Below are 18,121 nucleotides of genomic sequence, written 5' to 3' on the forward strand. Positions count from 1 at the left end.
GTAATTCAAAAGGCACTCGCACAGCTGAGCAAACTTTTTGCAGGTGCATGGCAACAGAGATAATAATAAATAATTTGTAAAAATCCAAATAACTTCACAGATCATTGTAAAGGGTTTAAACACTGTTTCCCATGCTCGTTCAATGAACCATAAACAATTAATGAACATGCACCTGTGAAACGGTCGTTAAGACACTAACAGATTACAGACAGTAGGCAATTAAGGTCACAGTTATGAAAACTTAGGACACTAATGAGGCCTTTCTACTGACTCTGAAAAACACCCAAAGAAAGATGCCCAGGGACCCTGCTCATCTGCATGAATGTGCCTTAGGCATGCTGCAAGGAGGCATGAGGACTGCAGATGTGGCCAGGGCAATAAATTACAATGACCGTACTGTAAGATGCCTAGACAGCTCTATAGGGAGACAGGACGGACAGCTGATCATCCTCGCAGTGGCAGACCACGTGCAATAACACCTGCACAGGATTAGTACATCCGAACTTCACACCTGCAGGACAGGTACAGGATGGCAACAACAACTGCCCGAGTTACACCAGGAACGCACAATCCCTCCATCAGTGCTCAGACTGTCCGCAATAGGCGGGGAGAGGCTGGACTGAGGGCTTGTAGGGCTGTTGTAAGGCAGGTCCTCAGCAGACATCAACGGCAACAACGTCGCCACAAACCCACCGTCGCTGGACCAGACAGGACTGGCAAAAAGTGCTCTTCACTGACGAGTCGCGGTTTTGTCTCACCAGGGGAGATGGTCTGATTCGCGTTTATCGTTGAAGGAATGAGCATTACACCGAGGCCTGTACTCTGGAGCGGGATTGATTTGGAGGTGGAGGGTCCATCATGGTCTGGGGCGGTGTGTCACAGCATCATCGGACTGAGCTTGTTGTCATTGCAGCCAATCTCATCACTGTGCGTTACAGGGAAGACATTCTCCTCCTTCATGTGGCACCCTTCCTGCAGGCTCATCCTGACATGACCCTCCAGCATGACAATGCCACCAGCCCTACTGCTCACTCTGTGCGTGATTTCCTGCAAGACAGGAATGTCAGTGTTCTGCCATGGCCAGAGAAGAGCCCGGATCTCAATCCCATTGAGCACGTCTGGGACCTGTTGGATTGGAGGGTGAGGGCTAGGGCCATTCCTCCCAGAAATGTCCAGGAACTTGCAGGTGCCTTGGTGGAAGACTGGGGTAACATCTCACAGCAAGAACTGGCAAATCTCGTGCAGTCCATGATGAGGAGATGCACTGCAGTACTTAATGCAGCTGGTGGCCACACCAGATACTTACTGTTACTTTTGATTTTGACCCCCCTTTGTTCAGAGACACATTATTCCATTTCTGTTAGTCACATGTCTGTGGAACTTGTTCAGTTCATGTCTCAGTTGTTGAATCTTGTTATAGTCATACAAATATTTACACATGTTAAGTTTGCTGAAAATAAACGCAGTTGGCAGTGAAAGGACGTTTCTTTTTTTGCTGAGTTTATACATACACCAATTATACAAAACATTAAGAACACCTGCTCTTTCCATGACAAACTGACCAGGTGAATCCAGTTGAAAGCTATGATGCCTTATTGATGTCACTTGTTAAATCCACTTATATTTAAAATCACATTTTAATAAGAGAAATTGTCGAAATAAGCGGGGTTTATGACTTGTAGCTGTGGTAACTAGTGACGACTCTTGAACGGCCCCGATGTTTCACGTCTTCATGGTATTGTCATTTGACCGTGACATAATTTCAGTGAAAATATAAAACCATGTTTACCTGTGCAGTTTTTATTTGACTATTCCGCCAACACGACCGGACATCTGTAAAAGTAGGCCTATAATACTTGGAGAGGTGCATGCGTGAAACTGAAACATGAAGGTTGGAACTATTGCATTCCTGTTATGCTTTAGTGCTGTTAATAAAATGGCATCAAATATACACAGGAGTTCAATTGTAAAATATGTTCTTAAATATGCCACAATAATATTTCTCGTTTGAGACAGACAAATCATAATTGTCGGCTTTTGCAGTCTACTTGTATCAATCAACATCGTGTTAAAAATGTGGTGGTAGTGTATTTTGGCTTACTAAATTGTCACTCTGTCCACGTTCTCTTGAAGATGTAGCACAACTGCAGGATTTCAATACATCTATTTTGATCTGACATTCTGCCTCAAGTAGCCTATTAGGAATATATATATATATATATATATATATATATATATATATATATATATATATATATATATATATATATATATATATATGTATACCTTTCAAGTCTACAAGCCTTTTACTGCGTGACTGCCCTCAGTAGTGTACTGTATCATCCATAAACTACAGGTCCTTCTGTCTGGTAGCAAGTACTTCGTAGAGGCTTACGTTGGAGCAACTAACAATTTCTGCATTCGAAATCATATCTATCTGAGAAATCGTTGTATTCTTTCAGTTTCATGAACTGACTTTTTTTTCTTCTCAAAATTGTCATTGTATAGATAGATGTAGGCCTGCTATTAGGCCTACTATATTGCAAATGTACAATACAACTGCAGATTAGATTTAGAAATTAGCATTTGTCTCTAGACATATCATAAAGACCACATTTTGATGACACTATTCACAGACTCCGCTCACTAAAGTCTTAAATCCAGTATTTACCAACAGTGAGTCTCCTATGCCTGGTGAAAGCCGCATCTTCGATCCACATCTGATCAATTAAATATTTACTGGATCTGTTTGTACATCGGTTGAGGGATTTCCAATTTTAAATAACATGCTGATGTAATCACGCGAATCTGTAGACGCACAGACACTGCAGAATTCATTTTCTAGATTCCGCGCCAGATAAATTAATTATGAACTTTTCAGGCCATGAAAACTGTTGAAACACATTCTGCCCATCAAATATATCTTCACCCCATCACACAAAGAACAATTTCAGCCAGATACACAATTTGAATTCATTAATATCGACGATATGCGATGCTGTAAATGCAAGACAATAGGCTACTAGTTAGACCCTCTGTGGTCAAGGCTTACTTATTCGATTCGAAATTCAAAATTCTATTTTGTGATTCAGTAATCTAGGGAAAGTGGGCAGAATATTTTTTTATAAAAGCACTGGAGAGTGGATGCTATTATAGTTTTATTATAAATATTAATAATTATAAATAATAATAATCATTATTGTTGTTGTTAAAGCTTGGTTATAGGCAACAATAGATGTTCCTATCTCATCGCATGTCTTGGAAGGAATAGTGACATAATGTAATCATCATCAATAATAATCATAATTATCATAATCATCATACATACATATGAAATGTTTGCATAAACAAATAGAAAACCACTTTACGTCGCCCTGCTAAGAAAGATAACCCCTCAAATAAGATGAATAGTAGCCATCATATCTCCAAATATGATATATTTACATATTCATGTTATACATTCAGGTGTCTTTCGTTAGCGTGCACAAATATAAATTGATAGGTAGATAAAATAAAACAAAATTAAATCAAATACTTGAGCTTCCTCCTATGCTTCTTTCTCCCTTTATGTCCTCCATCAGGTGATTACTGCCAAGAACGCAATTGAATTGTTTTATATATATCCAGAGTAAAGCAACGTTAATCTTACCTTTTATTTTTTTTTTTAAAGTGCATTACATATGAACCCGCGATACACATTTTTGCAGGATTCAATCACTGTTACAAACTTAAAATATTATATAAATTAAGTAAAGTGTGAGGGGAAACCATTTTACCATTAGAGAAACACACAATGTGCATTTATTTTACAAATGTACTTCAATTGCGTCACAACCGGTATTCTTTACACTTAAAATATGTGGCTAATTTCATTTCCATTTATTTTGTAAATATATATCTATAAAAACGATTCTTATAGTCCACAGAACCAATGGGGATGCCTGTTAGGCTTGTTCTGATATTTTTTTGGAAGCCCTAATGGTTGAAAATTGGGCCCTACAAACTGGTGGATCTTCTTACTTCACTATGAAATGCAATGTATATGTCAAGTTTCAAAAACAAAACTAAACATGAAAATATAGGCTATGCTTTTTGCAATTGACAAAGCTGTAACGATGTCAGACGTCAGAACAACTAAGAGGAAGAGACTCAGCAGTGCTTTCTGTACAAAAAAAAAACGTTTTTTACACATAAATATTCACAGTAATATAATTTCTATTGAATACAACTCACGTTTCTATTTACATGTAAGTATCATCTTCGTAACGTTCAAACTTCTATAAATTGTGTCCATGTTTTGGCCACTGTTCCAGACTACACAATTGCGTCTATTCCTTTGATCCTCCGTCCTCGTGCAAACTTATTCATTTAAAAATGTTGACGAAAAAAGGGACACAACCTGCACCAGTTCCACGATTAAATGTTTCATCAAACGTATTTTTCCCCGTGTCTGTCTACGAACTGTCGTTTTCTGATGTATTAATAAGGAGTGAGGAGTTTGGTTTGTGTTTTTTCAGTAATTGTGTTATTTTCTCGTCGTCTGAGTTAGGGTCCAACGGCTTGTTATAATCATCATCATCCTCTTCATTCTCCGAGGCCCCGTTCAGCCTCTCCGTCTCCGAATCCTGCTTCTTCTTTGCCGAAGCCATCTCAGCCGCGTGGCGTTTTCTCCATTTCGTTCTTCGGTTTTGAAACCACACCTAAAAGGTTAATATTCGTTGATTACGTGAAATCAACAAATAATATGATTACACATGACTCTATTGCAAAGATATTGATTAACAACCAGACATTAACAAATAATGAATGTAGCCTTGGCCTGCCAAAGTAAAAGGGCATACGTCTAAGTCACGTGAAGTCAACAGATAATAATAATAGGTTATATGTCATTCTAATAATGCATTCAGAAAAAGGGACTCAATATTTTTCTAAAGAGAAAACATAGGTTTAATTTGCCTCCTTCCATGTTGTTTGCTAACATGCACATTTTCTATATACTGCTGTGCAAGACTTTGCTACCATTATTTCCACATTTCCATGACATAAATGAACAAATTGTCTGGTTAAATTATAGTGTAATGTATTATTAATTTATTAGTTATACATACTAATATTGTAGAAATATTTATAGTTGTGAATATGACAACAATTATTTGGGAATTATCTTTAAAGATGTATTATTAAATGCAATACAGTCATTTTAATTTCGATTTGTTTGACAACTGTTATTCGACTTTAAGTGTAGGCGATATCTATCTATTTATGAATATTGAAACGAAAGAAACATTACTGTCTAAAATGCATGAGGCACTTTAATGGAAAGCGTGAGACAAATTCTAATTGAGTAGAAGAGACTATGCAAGAGGCCTTTGTGCTCCTCCTTAGTGACAGGTTAACTAGGTTACTTATTAAACAATATTATACATCTTATTGGACTTTATAAAGACTATTTCAAAATATGTCTTACCTTTACTTGGCTCTCTGTCATTCCCAGCGAGTAGGCCAGTCGTGCTCGCTCCGGTCCAGCCAGATATTTCGTTTGTTCAAAAGTCTTTTCTAGGGCAAATATTTGCTGTCCAGAGAAGGTGGGACGTGTGTGCTTTCTTTTTCCATCTTTGTCAAGCAGTATAGAATTTTGATCTGAAAATGTAAAACATAAAGCTTCTAATTCATTAAAGGAAATGTCGCCTATTGTTATGCATTGATATAAAGTGCCAATATTAGGCTATTAACATGTATTTGATGTTGGGATGGGCCTACTGTTAGGCTATTCTCATTATAATATCACAATCAACTTCATTTGAGCTGTTATAAAATAAGCCTTTGTTAGTCCATTTTAATTCACATTTCAGCTAAACATTCAAGTCAGATCTGCTTCAGTTTTTAGGATGAAATATCATAGGCTACTGGGGGAATAATTATTAACCCCTCCAGCTATAGGCCTACATCATGCATCAAAATACGATAAATTAAAGTTCAGATAGTTTAAAAACGTGGACTAGTAACTTACGCGGTGAACATGCGAATCTGGCGTCTCTCCAATGTGGGCTTTGCATGACTCCTGGCCAGAATATCGGGGTCCTGCCTGGAAGGTCTGTCAAGGGCTTGGGGTAGCGAGCCACTGCCACAGCACTGGGGCTGAAGTAGAGTCCAGGGGGTGGCGGGGGGCTCAAGCTACTGAAGCGGGGCAGTCCGGACAAGATGCCGGCAGAAGAGGACGCAGCAACGGCAGCAGCAGCTCCTGGGGCAAGGACCGAAGGACGACTGAGGATGTCGTTTATTCCATGAGGTGTGCCTAGCGCAATGCATTGATGGAGCGATCCGAGAGATGACATTCCGGAGGATGTTTTGATCCCCGGTGAGGACATCGGGATGCCACCGGGGTTTGGAGAGGTGGCAGTAGGTGAGGTAGAAGAGGCCGGACCGGTGGAAGATAATGTGTAGGCTGGGTAGAGTGGGGTCTTCATCTCCGTCATGCTATGCAGAGCCGCTAAAGGTGCGGTGCTTAGGAGGAAAGCGCTCTGTCGGGACCCGTCCATCTGCCCCACTGCTAACATAACCGAGACTAGGTAAATGTGATGGTTTAGTAAAAAAATATCCTCAATGCTCACGCTCTCAAGACGCCTAATAATGCAAAGTTTTGCTCAAATCGACCAACAGACAACACAATACACGTTTCCTTTGGGGTAGGCCTATATTAGCCCAAATCTTCAAAATGTGCACGCCTTAAAAATGGTCTATCTAAAATGAAAATGTCCTGTTTTAAAACTAAAACATGGAAACATGGAATCCCAGATTAATTTCGCAGAGATTCAAAAATTATTATTACAGGGATAACACCGCTTCTTCAACCTTGTAAATCTTGGGAATGAAGTCGTTCAAATAGGATGAATTTCCGAAGTTGTCCTCACTGATTTGGGCAGACTGCTTTAGAGAAATTGATATTGTTGAATGTTTGAAATCTATAGATAAAAAGCTACCCTTTCATTCCGATGCATAAGACGATCTTTAAGATAATAAAACATTATCATCACTTTCGTGTGTCTTTCGCAGCAAAAGTAAAAACTTTGAGAGTAAACAGAAAGTAGATGAGGTGTTTATGTTGCGATTGGGTAATCCGACGGTGACGTACGCAGTGTGTGAAGTGCAAGAGCCAACAGGATTTAGGAGTGTGTCCTCATTGGCTGGCTTTCATAGCTTTGATTTGCACGTTCAAACAGTTGCAATCCGAACCGCTATTAAACACAAAAGGAACCGAATCAACCGAGTCCATTCTACATCTATTTTTTAGATAAAAGGACAGGAATAAAAATAGGAATAAAAATATAGGACAAAATACACATCACGACAAGAGACACCACAACACTACATAAAGAGAGACTTAAAACAAACAACATAGCATGGCAGCAACACACGAGAACACAGCATGGTTGCAATGCAACATGACGTCAACATGGTAGCAACACAACATAGTACAAACATTATTGGGCACAGACAACAGCACAAAGGCAAGAAGGTAGAGACAACAATACATCACGAGAAGAAGACACAACTGTCAGTAAGAGTGTCCATGACTGAGTCTTTGAAGGAAGAGATGGAGATAAAACTGTCCAGTTTTAGTTTGTTGCTCATCATGTGACATAGACTACTAGATCCAAATGTAGTTTATCCATCCATATTCATTCACATGAATTGTAGACTAAAGCATTTCACTGTAAGGTCTACTACACCTGTTGTATTCAGCGCATGTGACAAATAACATTTTAATGAATAAAGAAGCTGCATAGTTTATTGAGATATGCATTTAGCCATGTATCTAAATATATGGCTCTGCATTAAGCCATAGATAGACCTAAATATAGGTAATACTCCATGATCTATTATAAATTCAACAAGGCCAAATAGTAGGCCAAACGTTGTAATTTATGTGCTCCTGGATTAAAATGTAGCACGTGTCTGTATGCGTGTGTTTGTGCTTTTGTAGCCTAATTAGATCAATATTGAGAACACTCAAGACTTTAACTATTTTAATATAAATACATATGGGGACTTTTTGTCTCTGTATGACATCCTCAAAATAATTGTACATGTCTTTATTAGGATATTGTTTCACCGGCTATACTATTATCAAATGCTTATTGGTAACGGTCTGGTATTGATTTTAATTCAAGCATCGGTATATGCTGCCTGGCAATAGGCTATCAATTGAGAGTGAGAAAATGCAATGCACGAATAACCATTAAATAAATCGGCTATTGAAGACTTAAAAGTCTTTAACAACGGATGTCAATATTATTATTCTGCATTGGAGAAAAAAAAGTATATGTATCACCGCTGTTTCAGTAGGTCTAGGCTACAGTGCGCCCTATACTAGATTTAAGGATTGCAAGACACCAGTGACACCCTGTGGTATACTCTAATACTGCAATTAATAAAACGCTGAATTTCCCCAATATTTTCTAGCAATTACTTTACATTTTATAAAATCTGGACCTCAACTGATTATATATTTTTATTCTAAGGAATGGATCGAGATTAACAGAATGTTTACCTGGAGGAAATGGGGGAGGGTCATGCTTTTTCAATTTCAGTCAAGGGGAGGGATTCATATTTTTTCAATCTAGTCCAGTGGAGTCATGTAATTTGTACTTGATGACATTTCAATATTTCTCATTTTAGAGTTAGTTTTAGTTAGTTGCTTATTAGGCTAAATATCCATTTGTGTCCGATGCCGCCCCTCACCTCTGATTCTCCGCTGAGCACGTAATATCAAGTGCACCGATAGGCTATTTAGTGTGAGCTCAATCAAATGATCCATAGCCTATAGGCTACAAAGTGCATGCTCGGAGAAGCACGGGCAAAGGTATATTTGTGGGATAGCTGGTGGGATGGTATAAATAAAACTAGGATGCATTACACACTGTAATGGAAATTCCAACCCTGATTCCCAGTCGGCTCTGCTCTTGCTGATCATAAGCATGTTTGTGTGCTGCCTAACCAATGGCTGTGCTGTGTAGGCCTACCGTGGCAGTACAGGAGACTCAAAGGCTTCTTCCCTAAACGGTGCGCGGGCGGACTAGCCTATAGCCCATTCAAACTCAACTCTGGACCTCGAAGTCAGTTCAACTGCGTTTTTTCATTGTTGCCCTTTAATCAAGGACTGATTTAGTTGGGTGCAATTAATTATCAGGTAGAACAGAAAACCAGCAGGTTACAGACCTAAGAGTTGAATAGCGTTACTAAAGACTATGTTCAGTTTGAGGAGCGCGCGAAGATCGGAAGGACCGGAGGTACATTTTGATAGCTTGCTACTATAATTGATTTGATTAAAAACAGTATGTTTCTTGCCCATAATGTATGTATCAGAGTTATTGACTTCACAATAAGCCAGATTCGAGTAATTTACATTGTGTGGCTGAAACTTGAAGCAGCAGCCTCAGCGCAATCAACCGGAAAACGGCAGCTCATGGTGCTGAGATTAGGCACATTTGAGTAGGCATAATTCATTTCTATGTCTTAATTTTAATTAAACTTTACTAACAACAAGAGGGCTTTGTGTTGGAGCCTATTTCTTCCTATTTAAGAAATACGAGGTAGGCCTACCTGTTTGAAAGATGAAATTAGACTTTAGATTTGTGGTCAATTTCTCCACCCACCATGGACTCCTTAAATAGCCTTCCTCCATATCAGTGAAGGGCTGTTAGGTTATATCCAACACTCGAATTTAGGGGGTATGTATGCCATAGGCCTACCTTTTATTAAAGGAAATTATCACGACTCAGGATAAGACCCAGATGCAGACACAGGAAGTGGATAGTTAGAATCTCAGAAGGTTTATTTTAACACAGGGGGCAGGTCAAGGGCAGAAAGAGGTCAGTAATATCTGGAGATGGTCTTGAGAAGAGCGGACCGGGCTCTCTTCCAGGTACGACGACAGCGGCGGACGAACATCTGAGCAGAGGGTATGCTGACTTCTTCCTCTTGCTCAGGGAAGAGTGGGGGCTGATATCCCAAGGAACACTCAAAGGGCAAGAGACCAGTGGCCGAGCAGGGTAGGGTGTTGCGGGTGTATTCCACCCACACACGTTGCTGGCCCCAGGTGGTGATTGGCACACTCCAACTGGCCATTAGACTGGGGATGACAGGCTGGCCAATGACCCATTGAGGGTGCAGAACGCCTTCCAGAACCGGGACGAGAACTGAGGGCTGCGATCGGAGACTATGTCAACCGGAAGTCCATGGATCCGGAAGAAGTGCTGCACCATGAGCTGGGCCGGATCATCAAGAACTTCAATGAGAGCGGTTCAATTGTTGTGAAGAAGGCTTCAGAGCACCGAGGAAAGTCCAGCAAGCACCAGGACCGTCTCCTAAAGTTGATTTTTGGTTCACGCCAGACCTGTCTGCCCTTGATCAGCACAAAAACATCCTGTGGCGTTCTGCATTAGCATCAAATAGCCCCCGTGATATGCAACTTTTCAGGGAAGTTTGGAACAAATATACACAGCCAGTTAGAAAAGCTAAGGCAAGCTTTTTCAAACAGAAACTCAAAAAAGTTCTGGGACACTGTAAAGTCCATGGAGAATAAGAGCACCTCCTCCCAGCTGCCCACTGCTCTGAGGCTAGGAAACATTGTCACCACCGATAAATCCACTATAATTGAGAATTTTAATAAGCATTTCTCTACGGCTGGCCATGCTTTCCACCTGGCTACCCCTACCCCGGTCAACTGCCCGGCACCCTCCACAGCAACCCGCCAAAGCCCCCACCATTTCTTCTTCACCCAAATCCAGATAGCCAATGTTCTGAAAGAGCTGCAAAATCAGCCGGGCTAGACAATCTGGACCCTCTCTTTCTAAAATTATCTGCCAAAATTGTTGCAACCCCTATTACTAGCCTGTTCAACCTCTCTTTCGTATCGTCTGAGATTCCCAAAGATTGGAAAGCTGCCGCTGTCATCCCCCTCTTCAAAGGGGGTGACACTCTAGACCCAAACTGCTACAGACCTACAGTGGGGCAAAAAAGTATTTAGTCACCCACCAATTGTGCAAGTTCTCCCACTTAAAAAGATGAGAGGCCTGTAATTTTCATCATAGGTACACTTCAACTATGACAGACAAAATGAGAAAAAAAAATCACATTGTAGGATTTTTAATGAATTTATTTACAAATGATGGTGGAAAATAAGTATTTGGTCAATAACAAAAGTTTATCTCAATACTTTGTTATATACCCCTTGTTGGCAATGACAGAGGTCAAACGTTTTCTGTAAGTCTTCACAAGGTTTTCACACACTGTTGCTGGTATTTTGGCCCATTCCTCCATGCAGATCTCCTCTAGAGCAGTGATGTTTTGGGGATGTTGCTGGGCAACACAGACTTTCAACTCCCTCCAAAGATTTTCTATGGGTTTGAGATCTGGAGACTGGCTAGGCCACTCCAGGACCTTGAAATGCTTCTTACGAAGCCATTCCGTTGCCCGGTTGGGCGGTGTGTTTGGGATCATTGTCATGCTGAAAGACCCAGCCACGTTTCATCTTCAATGCCCTTGCTGGTGGTAGGCTTTGTTACTTTGGTCCCAGCTCTCTGCAGGTCATTCACTAGGTCCCCCCGTGTGGTTCTGGGATTTTTGCTCACTGTTTCTGTGAACATTTTGACCCCACAGGGTGAGATCTTGCGTGGAGCCCCAGATCGAGGGAGATTATCAGTGGTCTTGTATGTCTTCCATTTCCTAATAATTGCTCCCACAGTTGATTTCTTCAAACCAAGCTGCTTACCTATTGCAGATTCAGTCTTCCCAGCCTGGTTGCAGGTCTACAATTTAGTTTCTGGTGTCCTTTGACAGCTCTTTGGTCTTGGCCATAGTGGAGTTGGAGGGTGACTGTTTGAGGTTGTGAACAGGTGTCTTTTATACTGATAACAAGTTCAAACAGGTGCCATTAATACAGGATACAGGATTTTTTTCCCTCATTTTGTCTGTCATAGTTTAAGTGTACCTATGATGAAAATTACAGGCCTCTCATATTTTTAAGTGGGAGAACTTGCACAATTTGTGGCTGACTAAATACTTTTTTCCCCCACTGTATATCTATCCTACACTGTCTTTCTAAGGTCTTCGAATCCCAAGTTAACCAACAGATTACTGACCAATTCGAATCCCACCATACCTTCTCCGCTATGCAATCTGGTTTCAGAGCTGGTCATGGGTGCACCTCAGCCACGCTCAAGGTTCTAAACAACATCATAACCGCCATCGATAAGAGACATTACTGTGCAGCAGGTATTCATCGACCTGGCCAAGGCTTTCGGCTCTGTCAATCACAACATTCTTATTGGCAGACTCGACAGCCTTGGTTTCTTAAATGATTGCCTCGCCTGGTTTACCAACTACTTCTCTGATATAGTTCAGTGTGTCAAATCGGAGGGCCTGTTGTCCAGACCTCTGACAGTCTCTATGGGTGTGCCACAGGGTTCAATTCTCGGGCCGACTCTCTTTTCTGTATACATCAATGATGTTGCTCTTGCTGCTGGTGATTCTCTGATCCACACCATTCTTTATACTTCTGGCCCCTCCTTGGACACAGTGTTTACTAACCTCCAGCTTCAATGCCATACAACTCTCCTTCCATGGCCTCCAACTGCTCTTAAACGCAAGTAAAACTAAATGCATGCTTTTCAATCGATCACTGCCCGCCCGTCCAGCATCACTACTCTGGACGGCTGACCTAGAATACTTGGACAACTACAAATACCTGGGTGTCTGGTTAGACTGTAAACTCTCCTTCCAGACTCACATTAAGCATCTCCAATCCAAAATGAAATCTAGAATCGGCTTCCTAAATCGCAACAAAGCATCCTTCACTCATGCTGCCAAACATACCCTCGTAAAACTGACCATCCTACCGATCCTCGACTTTGGTGATGTCATCTATAAAATAGCCTCCAAAACTCTACTCAACTGGATGCAGTCTATCACAGTGCCATCTGTTTTGTCACCAAAGCCCCATAAAAAATGTTAACACATCCTGTGTTCCTGAAATATGTGCCATGTTTGTCTTATGAATAAGACTGCATTAGTCACTAGTGACAAATACTTGATTTCACCATGTACATGCATGCTGTGGTTATAGAAGTTTACAATGGCTTCATCTCTTATAAGCCTGCAATATTTTCAGTTGTGTGTGTGAAAATTCAGCAAGTAACAAACTGCATCTGAAAAGCATTGTCCACTTATGTCGGTTGGATTGAAACCATTTGCTTTGATATGGAATATTAGATTTTAACATTTTACATGAGCAGTAGGGAATTTCCAAATACACTCCTGAAGTAATGAAGCGTGAGACTTTGTTTTGGTAAGAATGGTTCCATTTTATTTACATTTACTCCCGTGCCATGAGTTTCTGCTTCTTCAGCTTCTTCTGAGAAACCTGCAGGACAAAGCATGTCAGACCAACATATCCACCATACCAATTCTGATAATACCCACATACGAACAGAATGAAAAATGTAAATATGTGGTTGCTCAGCCTCGTTCACATTTCTTTTCATGGGTAATCCAAAGGTGTCCTAAGAAAGTCATCATTGCAACCATCTCATACAGGAATGTATAAAAACCATAATGGTAAGGTCTGATAAGACTTCATGATTTATGATGCCAGAAGGACAGTAAACCATTTTGTTCCCATCTGCAGAACGGTTCCTTCTAATGACGCTGATTTTACATGAGAAATGTGGAAGAGTAAATATTATGAAAAAGATACTAAGCAAATTGTGCAAAAGGCTTTGGCGCGTGCACCTTTTTCTTAGTGGCGACCTCCTCCTCTGGTTTGGGAACAATCTGCTCCTTCTCTGTGAGGATCATCTCAATGTGGCATGGAGAGCTCATGTAGGGGTTGATGCGACCGTGGGCACGGTATGTGCGTCTGCGCATCTTGGGGGCCTTGTTCACTTGGATGTGCTCGATCACCAGGGAGTCTACATCCAGACCCTGTCCGAATAGAGCAAAGACAAACCGGTCAACAAGTAAATCATCCACTTTGTTGTCAGAAATATACAGTACTTAATGCATACCAAATTAGATTGGTCATACAAGAATCATGACAACTCAATTCCAAGATAATTTTAATGGTTAACGGTCATTGAAATTATGAAGTGTACATTACACAGCTTGAACACAAATAAAACAAATCCCAAACATGCAGACTTTGCTACAAGTTTGATAGCATCATACTTTCACCCATCTCTACACTAGGGCTAGGAATTGCCAAGGACTTCACAATACGATATCATCACTATACTTTAGGTGCCGATGCAACATGTATTGCGATTCTATATGAATTAAGATTCAATAGTGATTTTATTGAGATTCCATGGTCCAAACACATTGCTCACCATGTCTACAGCAGAGGGACAAGAGAAAGCCATGAAAAAAGTAATACTCTCCACTACAGGCATGGCACAATAAATCTCAGGTCTAGCAAATAACTCAACCTTACCTTTAGCTCAGCGTTGCTCTCAGCGTTCTTCAGCATGTGGAGAAGGAACTCCGCACTCTTCTTGGGCCAGCGTCCCTGTGTCCAGTCAAACTGCTTGGCCTGCAGAAGAAAGGTTTTCAGTTGTGCATACCAGACTGGGCCAGATTAAGTGACCCCATTTCTGGTCCACATTGGGACAGATTAATGTAGGCATAAATGTAAATGTGTAGTTGCTCAGCCTCATTCATGTTTCTTTTCATGGGTAATCCAAAGGTGTCCTAAGAAAGTCATCACTGCAACCATTTCATTCAGGCACGCATTTAAAAAACATACAAGTACAAGGTCTGACACCTTTTCACAATTTCTGATGCCAGAAATATTGTAAGGCATTTTGTACCAGTCTCAAACGGCATTTTTTTAAACTTAAAATCCCACTGCTTTTCAATGGGAAATACAGGAAAGAGTTAACATTCTCATAAAGATACCAAGCAGTCTCCCCTAAAGCCATTTCAATAGAGGCTAGGTCAACTATAATTGAAGCTCACCTGGGCACACCTGCCAACACCCCCATTGTAGCGGCGGAAGGGAACACACTGATGCTTGACGGTAACATCCTTCAGGTACTTGGTGGCCTTGCGGATGTGCATGCCTTTGATGGCCTGAGCTGTCTCACGGGTGTTCTGATGGAGAAAATGTTTTTAAAAATCAATAGTAGTCTTACATATATAAATAACATGTTATAACATTTGGTGCAAAAGGCATGGATGCAAAATTGCTCAGTTATTTGTTAGATATTGTCACATTTGATTCCAAAGGTCTCCAATGTTATCATCATAGCAAAGCACCACACCTAAATCTGTACTCATTTATGTCTACCAATAAATACCAATTACCAACAAACGTAACTACCACATTGATAGAACTACAGTAGACAACCAGACAGAAATCAACTTCACGTGTCACTCAGAAAAGACAACGCCTTACCTTGAAGTGAACCCGGAGATTAGAGCCCCTCGACTTGCATGCTGTGGGGGGGGGGATCCAGCAATTAGTGAGGTCACAAAACAAGTATGGTGATTAAACAATAATAAGTTTACGAACATGCGGTTGCTCAGCCTCATTCATATTTATTTTCATGGGTAATCCAAAGGTGTCCTAAGAAAGTCATCATTACAACCACTGCATATGGGTACGTTTGACTTATTAAGACTTAACCATGCACGCTGCCAGAGGGTAGTACCTAGCTAGCATTAGCGACCTAGCCAATGAATGAAGCCAGGGAGACAATCACCGCCCGGTAGATACTCACACTTAGTCGGGTTCTCGGGGTCGAGCGAATAGCGGACCATTTTCAGAGATCTGCAAACGATAACATGTTTGTTAGTTTGTAACAGACCGGTGCCCTAATCGGCGAACGTGTCAGTGGGATGTTTGAGAAAACAAGTCCGACATACTGGAGGATGCGCTACGTGTTACTTAGCTAACGTGAGTATAACTAGAACGTTTCTGCTTTAGTTACAACCAAATACGAAGAAATCACATAACTACATCAATACGACAATGCATTTTTTATACGGATTCAGTCGTAGGACGTTTTCTTGTTGGTAGCAAAGGTAAACCGTAAGCTGTAAACCGGCGTGCTACATGGGGCCAAGAAAATCCCCAATATTACAATATTTTCTTGAAAAGATACAAGCATGAACGCCAACGTTGCTTGGTAGTAGTTGGAATACATGTAAATTAAACATTTAAAGAGTCGGGATGCCGTAGATATTGAAGAGATTAGATGGATTTTCGGACCCATTTGTATATCTGTTCACTTACTTTCTCAGGCCGCGGAAGGGAAGAGGTAGAAAAGAGCATTCTGGGAGTAGAAGTCGTGAATGTCTTCTCGCGAGATTTTATGGAATTTTAACGGTTCTTTGGTGTAATTTCTGACAAGCATTTATTCCAATGAAAATAACAATATTAATACTTATTGATGACACACATTTCTCTAACTACCTTCATATGTATAATATAACATCATACATCCTTATGTGCTTGTACTGTTGTTTTGGGGACCACTCATCTCCACCACAAATTATATGGTGTGCTGCAGGTCTCATCACTCAAATGCAGGGGCTAATCATTCAAATGTTTGTCAGCTAAAAGAGTCTCTCATTTCCTGGTGCTGCTACCTGGGCAAATATTCAACATGGTACTACCTGTGACATCACTGATCTACAAAAGAGCTTCTTGTTATCAGAGAACTAATGCAGATTGTCAGGTAGATCCATGATCATGTTTTTTCTGGACTGTCGATCACTTATATGGTATTTATTGGTAGACATGGAGGGCTTCTTTAACGCAAATATCTATCAAGTTTTAACAAATTATATTGTAAATATATAAACAGGCTTTTTTACATTTCTACTATTTTCTACATTGTAGAATAATAGTGAAGACATCAAAACTATGAGATAACACATATAGAAAGAATCATGTAGTAACCAAAAAGTGTTAATTTAAAATATATTTTAAATTTGAGATTCTTCAAAGTAGCCACCCTTTGCCTTGATGACAGCCTTGCACACTTATGGCATTCTTTCAACCAGCTTCATGAGGTAGTCACCTAGAATGGATTTCAATTAACAGGTGTGCCTTGTTAAAAGTTAATTTCTGGAATTTCTTTCCTTCTTGATGCATTTGAGCCAATCAATTGTGTTGTGACAAGGTAGGGGTGGTATACAAAAGATAGCCCTATTTTGTAAAAGACCAAGTCCATATTATGTCAAAAACAGCTCAAATAAGCAAAGAGAAACGACAGTCCATCATTACTTTAGGACATGAAGGTCAGTCAATCCGGAACATTCCAATAACTTTGAAAGTTTCTTCAAGTGCAGTCGCAAAAACCATCAAGCGCTATGATGAAACTGGCTCTCATGAGGACCGCCACAGCAAAGAAAGACCCAGAGTCATTAGAGTTACCAGAAATTGTAGCCCAAATAAATGCTTCACGGAGTTCAAGTAACATACACATCTCAACATAAACTGTCCAGAGGTGACTGCATGAATCAGGACGTCATGGTTAATTGCTGCAAAGAAACCACTACCAAAGGACACTGATAAGAAGAAGAGACTTGCTTTTGGCCATTGGACATTAGACCAGTGGAAATCTGTCCTTTGGTCTGATGAGTCCAAATGTGAGATTTTTGGTTCCAACCGCTGTGTCTTTGCAAGATGCAGAGTAGGTGAACGGATGATCTCCGGCTGTGTGGTTCCCACTGTGAAGCATGGAGGAGGAGGTGTGGGGGTGCTTTGGTGGTGACACCATTTGTAATTTATTTAGAATTCAAGGCACACTTAACCAGCATGGCTACCACAACATTCTGCAGTGATACGCCATCCCATCTGGTTTGTGCTTAGTGGGACTATCATTTGTTTTTCAACAGAACAATAACCCAACACACCTCCAGGCTGTGTAAGGGCTATTTGACCAAGAAGGAGAGTGATGGAGTGCTGCATCAGATGACCTGGCCTCCACAATCACCCAATCTCAACCCAACTGAGATGGTTTGGGATGAGTTGGACCGCAGAGTGAAGGAAAAGCAGCCAACAAGTGCTCAGCATATGTGGGAACTCCTTCAAGACTGTTGGAAAAGCATTCCA

General features: G+C 40.6%; 2 protein-coding genes and 3 non-coding genes across 5 annotated transcripts; all 5 read right to left on the reverse strand.

The window, feature by feature from the left end:
* Positions 1–3,145: 3,145 nt before the first annotated feature.
* On the reverse strand, positions 3,146–7,153 carry LOC110537135 (homeobox protein Nkx-6.1). The gene is made up of 3 exons (XM_021622936.2): positions 6,011–7,153; positions 5,468–5,640; positions 3,146–4,700 (listed from the first exon to the last, which is right to left on the reverse strand). The coding sequence occupies exons 1-3, from the start codon at positions 6,555–6,557 to the stop codon at positions 4,455–4,457; spliced, it is 966 nt and encodes a 321-aa protein (XP_021478611.1). The 5' UTR covers positions 6,558–7,153; the 3' UTR covers positions 3,146–4,454.
* Positions 7,154–13,343: 6,190 nt separating this feature from the next.
* LOC110537136 (60S ribosomal protein L17) lies at positions 13,344–16,335 on the reverse strand. Its single transcript, XM_021622937.2, has 7 exons — positions 16,295–16,335; positions 15,780–15,829; positions 15,455–15,495; positions 15,016–15,150; positions 14,492–14,590; positions 13,792–13,983; positions 13,344–13,423 (listed from the first exon to the last, which is right to left on the reverse strand). The coding sequence occupies exons 2-7, from the start codon at positions 15,817–15,819 to the stop codon at positions 13,376–13,378; spliced, it is 555 nt and encodes a 184-aa protein (XP_021478612.1). The 5' UTR covers positions 15,820–15,829; positions 16,295–16,335; the 3' UTR covers positions 13,344–13,375.
* Positions 13,514–13,583, reverse strand: LOC118937912. The gene has a single exon (XR_005035321.1). It is a non-coding gene; the product is annotated as a small nucleolar RNA SNORD58 (small nucleolar RNA).
* Positions 14,700–14,769, reverse strand: LOC118937911. The gene has a single exon (XR_005035320.1). It is a non-coding gene; the product is annotated as a small nucleolar RNA SNORD58 (small nucleolar RNA).
* Positions 15,577–15,646, reverse strand: LOC118937913. Its single transcript, XR_005035322.1, has one exon. It is a non-coding gene; the product is annotated as a small nucleolar RNA SNORD58 (small nucleolar RNA).
* Positions 16,336–18,121: the final 1,786 nt, after the last annotated feature.

This window comes from Oncorhynchus mykiss, chromosome 12, assembly GCF_013265735.2.
Source record: "Oncorhynchus mykiss isolate Arlee chromosome 12, USDA_OmykA_1.1, whole genome shotgun sequence".
NCBI classification, from domain to species: domain Eukaryota; kingdom Metazoa; phylum Chordata; class Actinopteri; order Salmoniformes; family Salmonidae; genus Oncorhynchus; species Oncorhynchus mykiss.

Coding starts and splice junctions, on each gene's coding strand:
- LOC110537135 (XM_021622936.2), bottom strand. CDS start 6,557: ATGTTAGCAGTGGGGCAGATGGACGGGTCCCGACAGAGCGCTTTCCTC. Junction 5,641..6,010: donor CAGATTCGCATGTTCACCGC/GTAAGTTACTAG, acceptor TTACATTTTCAG/ATCAAAATTCTATACTGCTT. Junction 4,701..5,467: donor TGACAGAGAGCCAAGTAAAG/GTAAGACATATT, acceptor TTAACCTTTTAG/GTGTGGTTTCAAAACCGAAG.
- LOC110537136 (XM_021622937.2), bottom strand. CDS start 15,819: ATGGTCCGCTATTCGCTCGACCCCGAGAACCCGACTAAGT. Junction 14,591..15,015: donor GTGTTGGCAGGTGTGCCCAG/GTGAGCTTCAAT, acceptor TTTCTTCTGCAG/GCCAAGCAGTTTGACTGGAC. Junction 13,984..14,491: donor AGAGCAACGCTGAGCTAAAG/GTAAGGTTGAGT, acceptor CTATTCGGACAG/GGTCTGGATGTAGACTCCCT.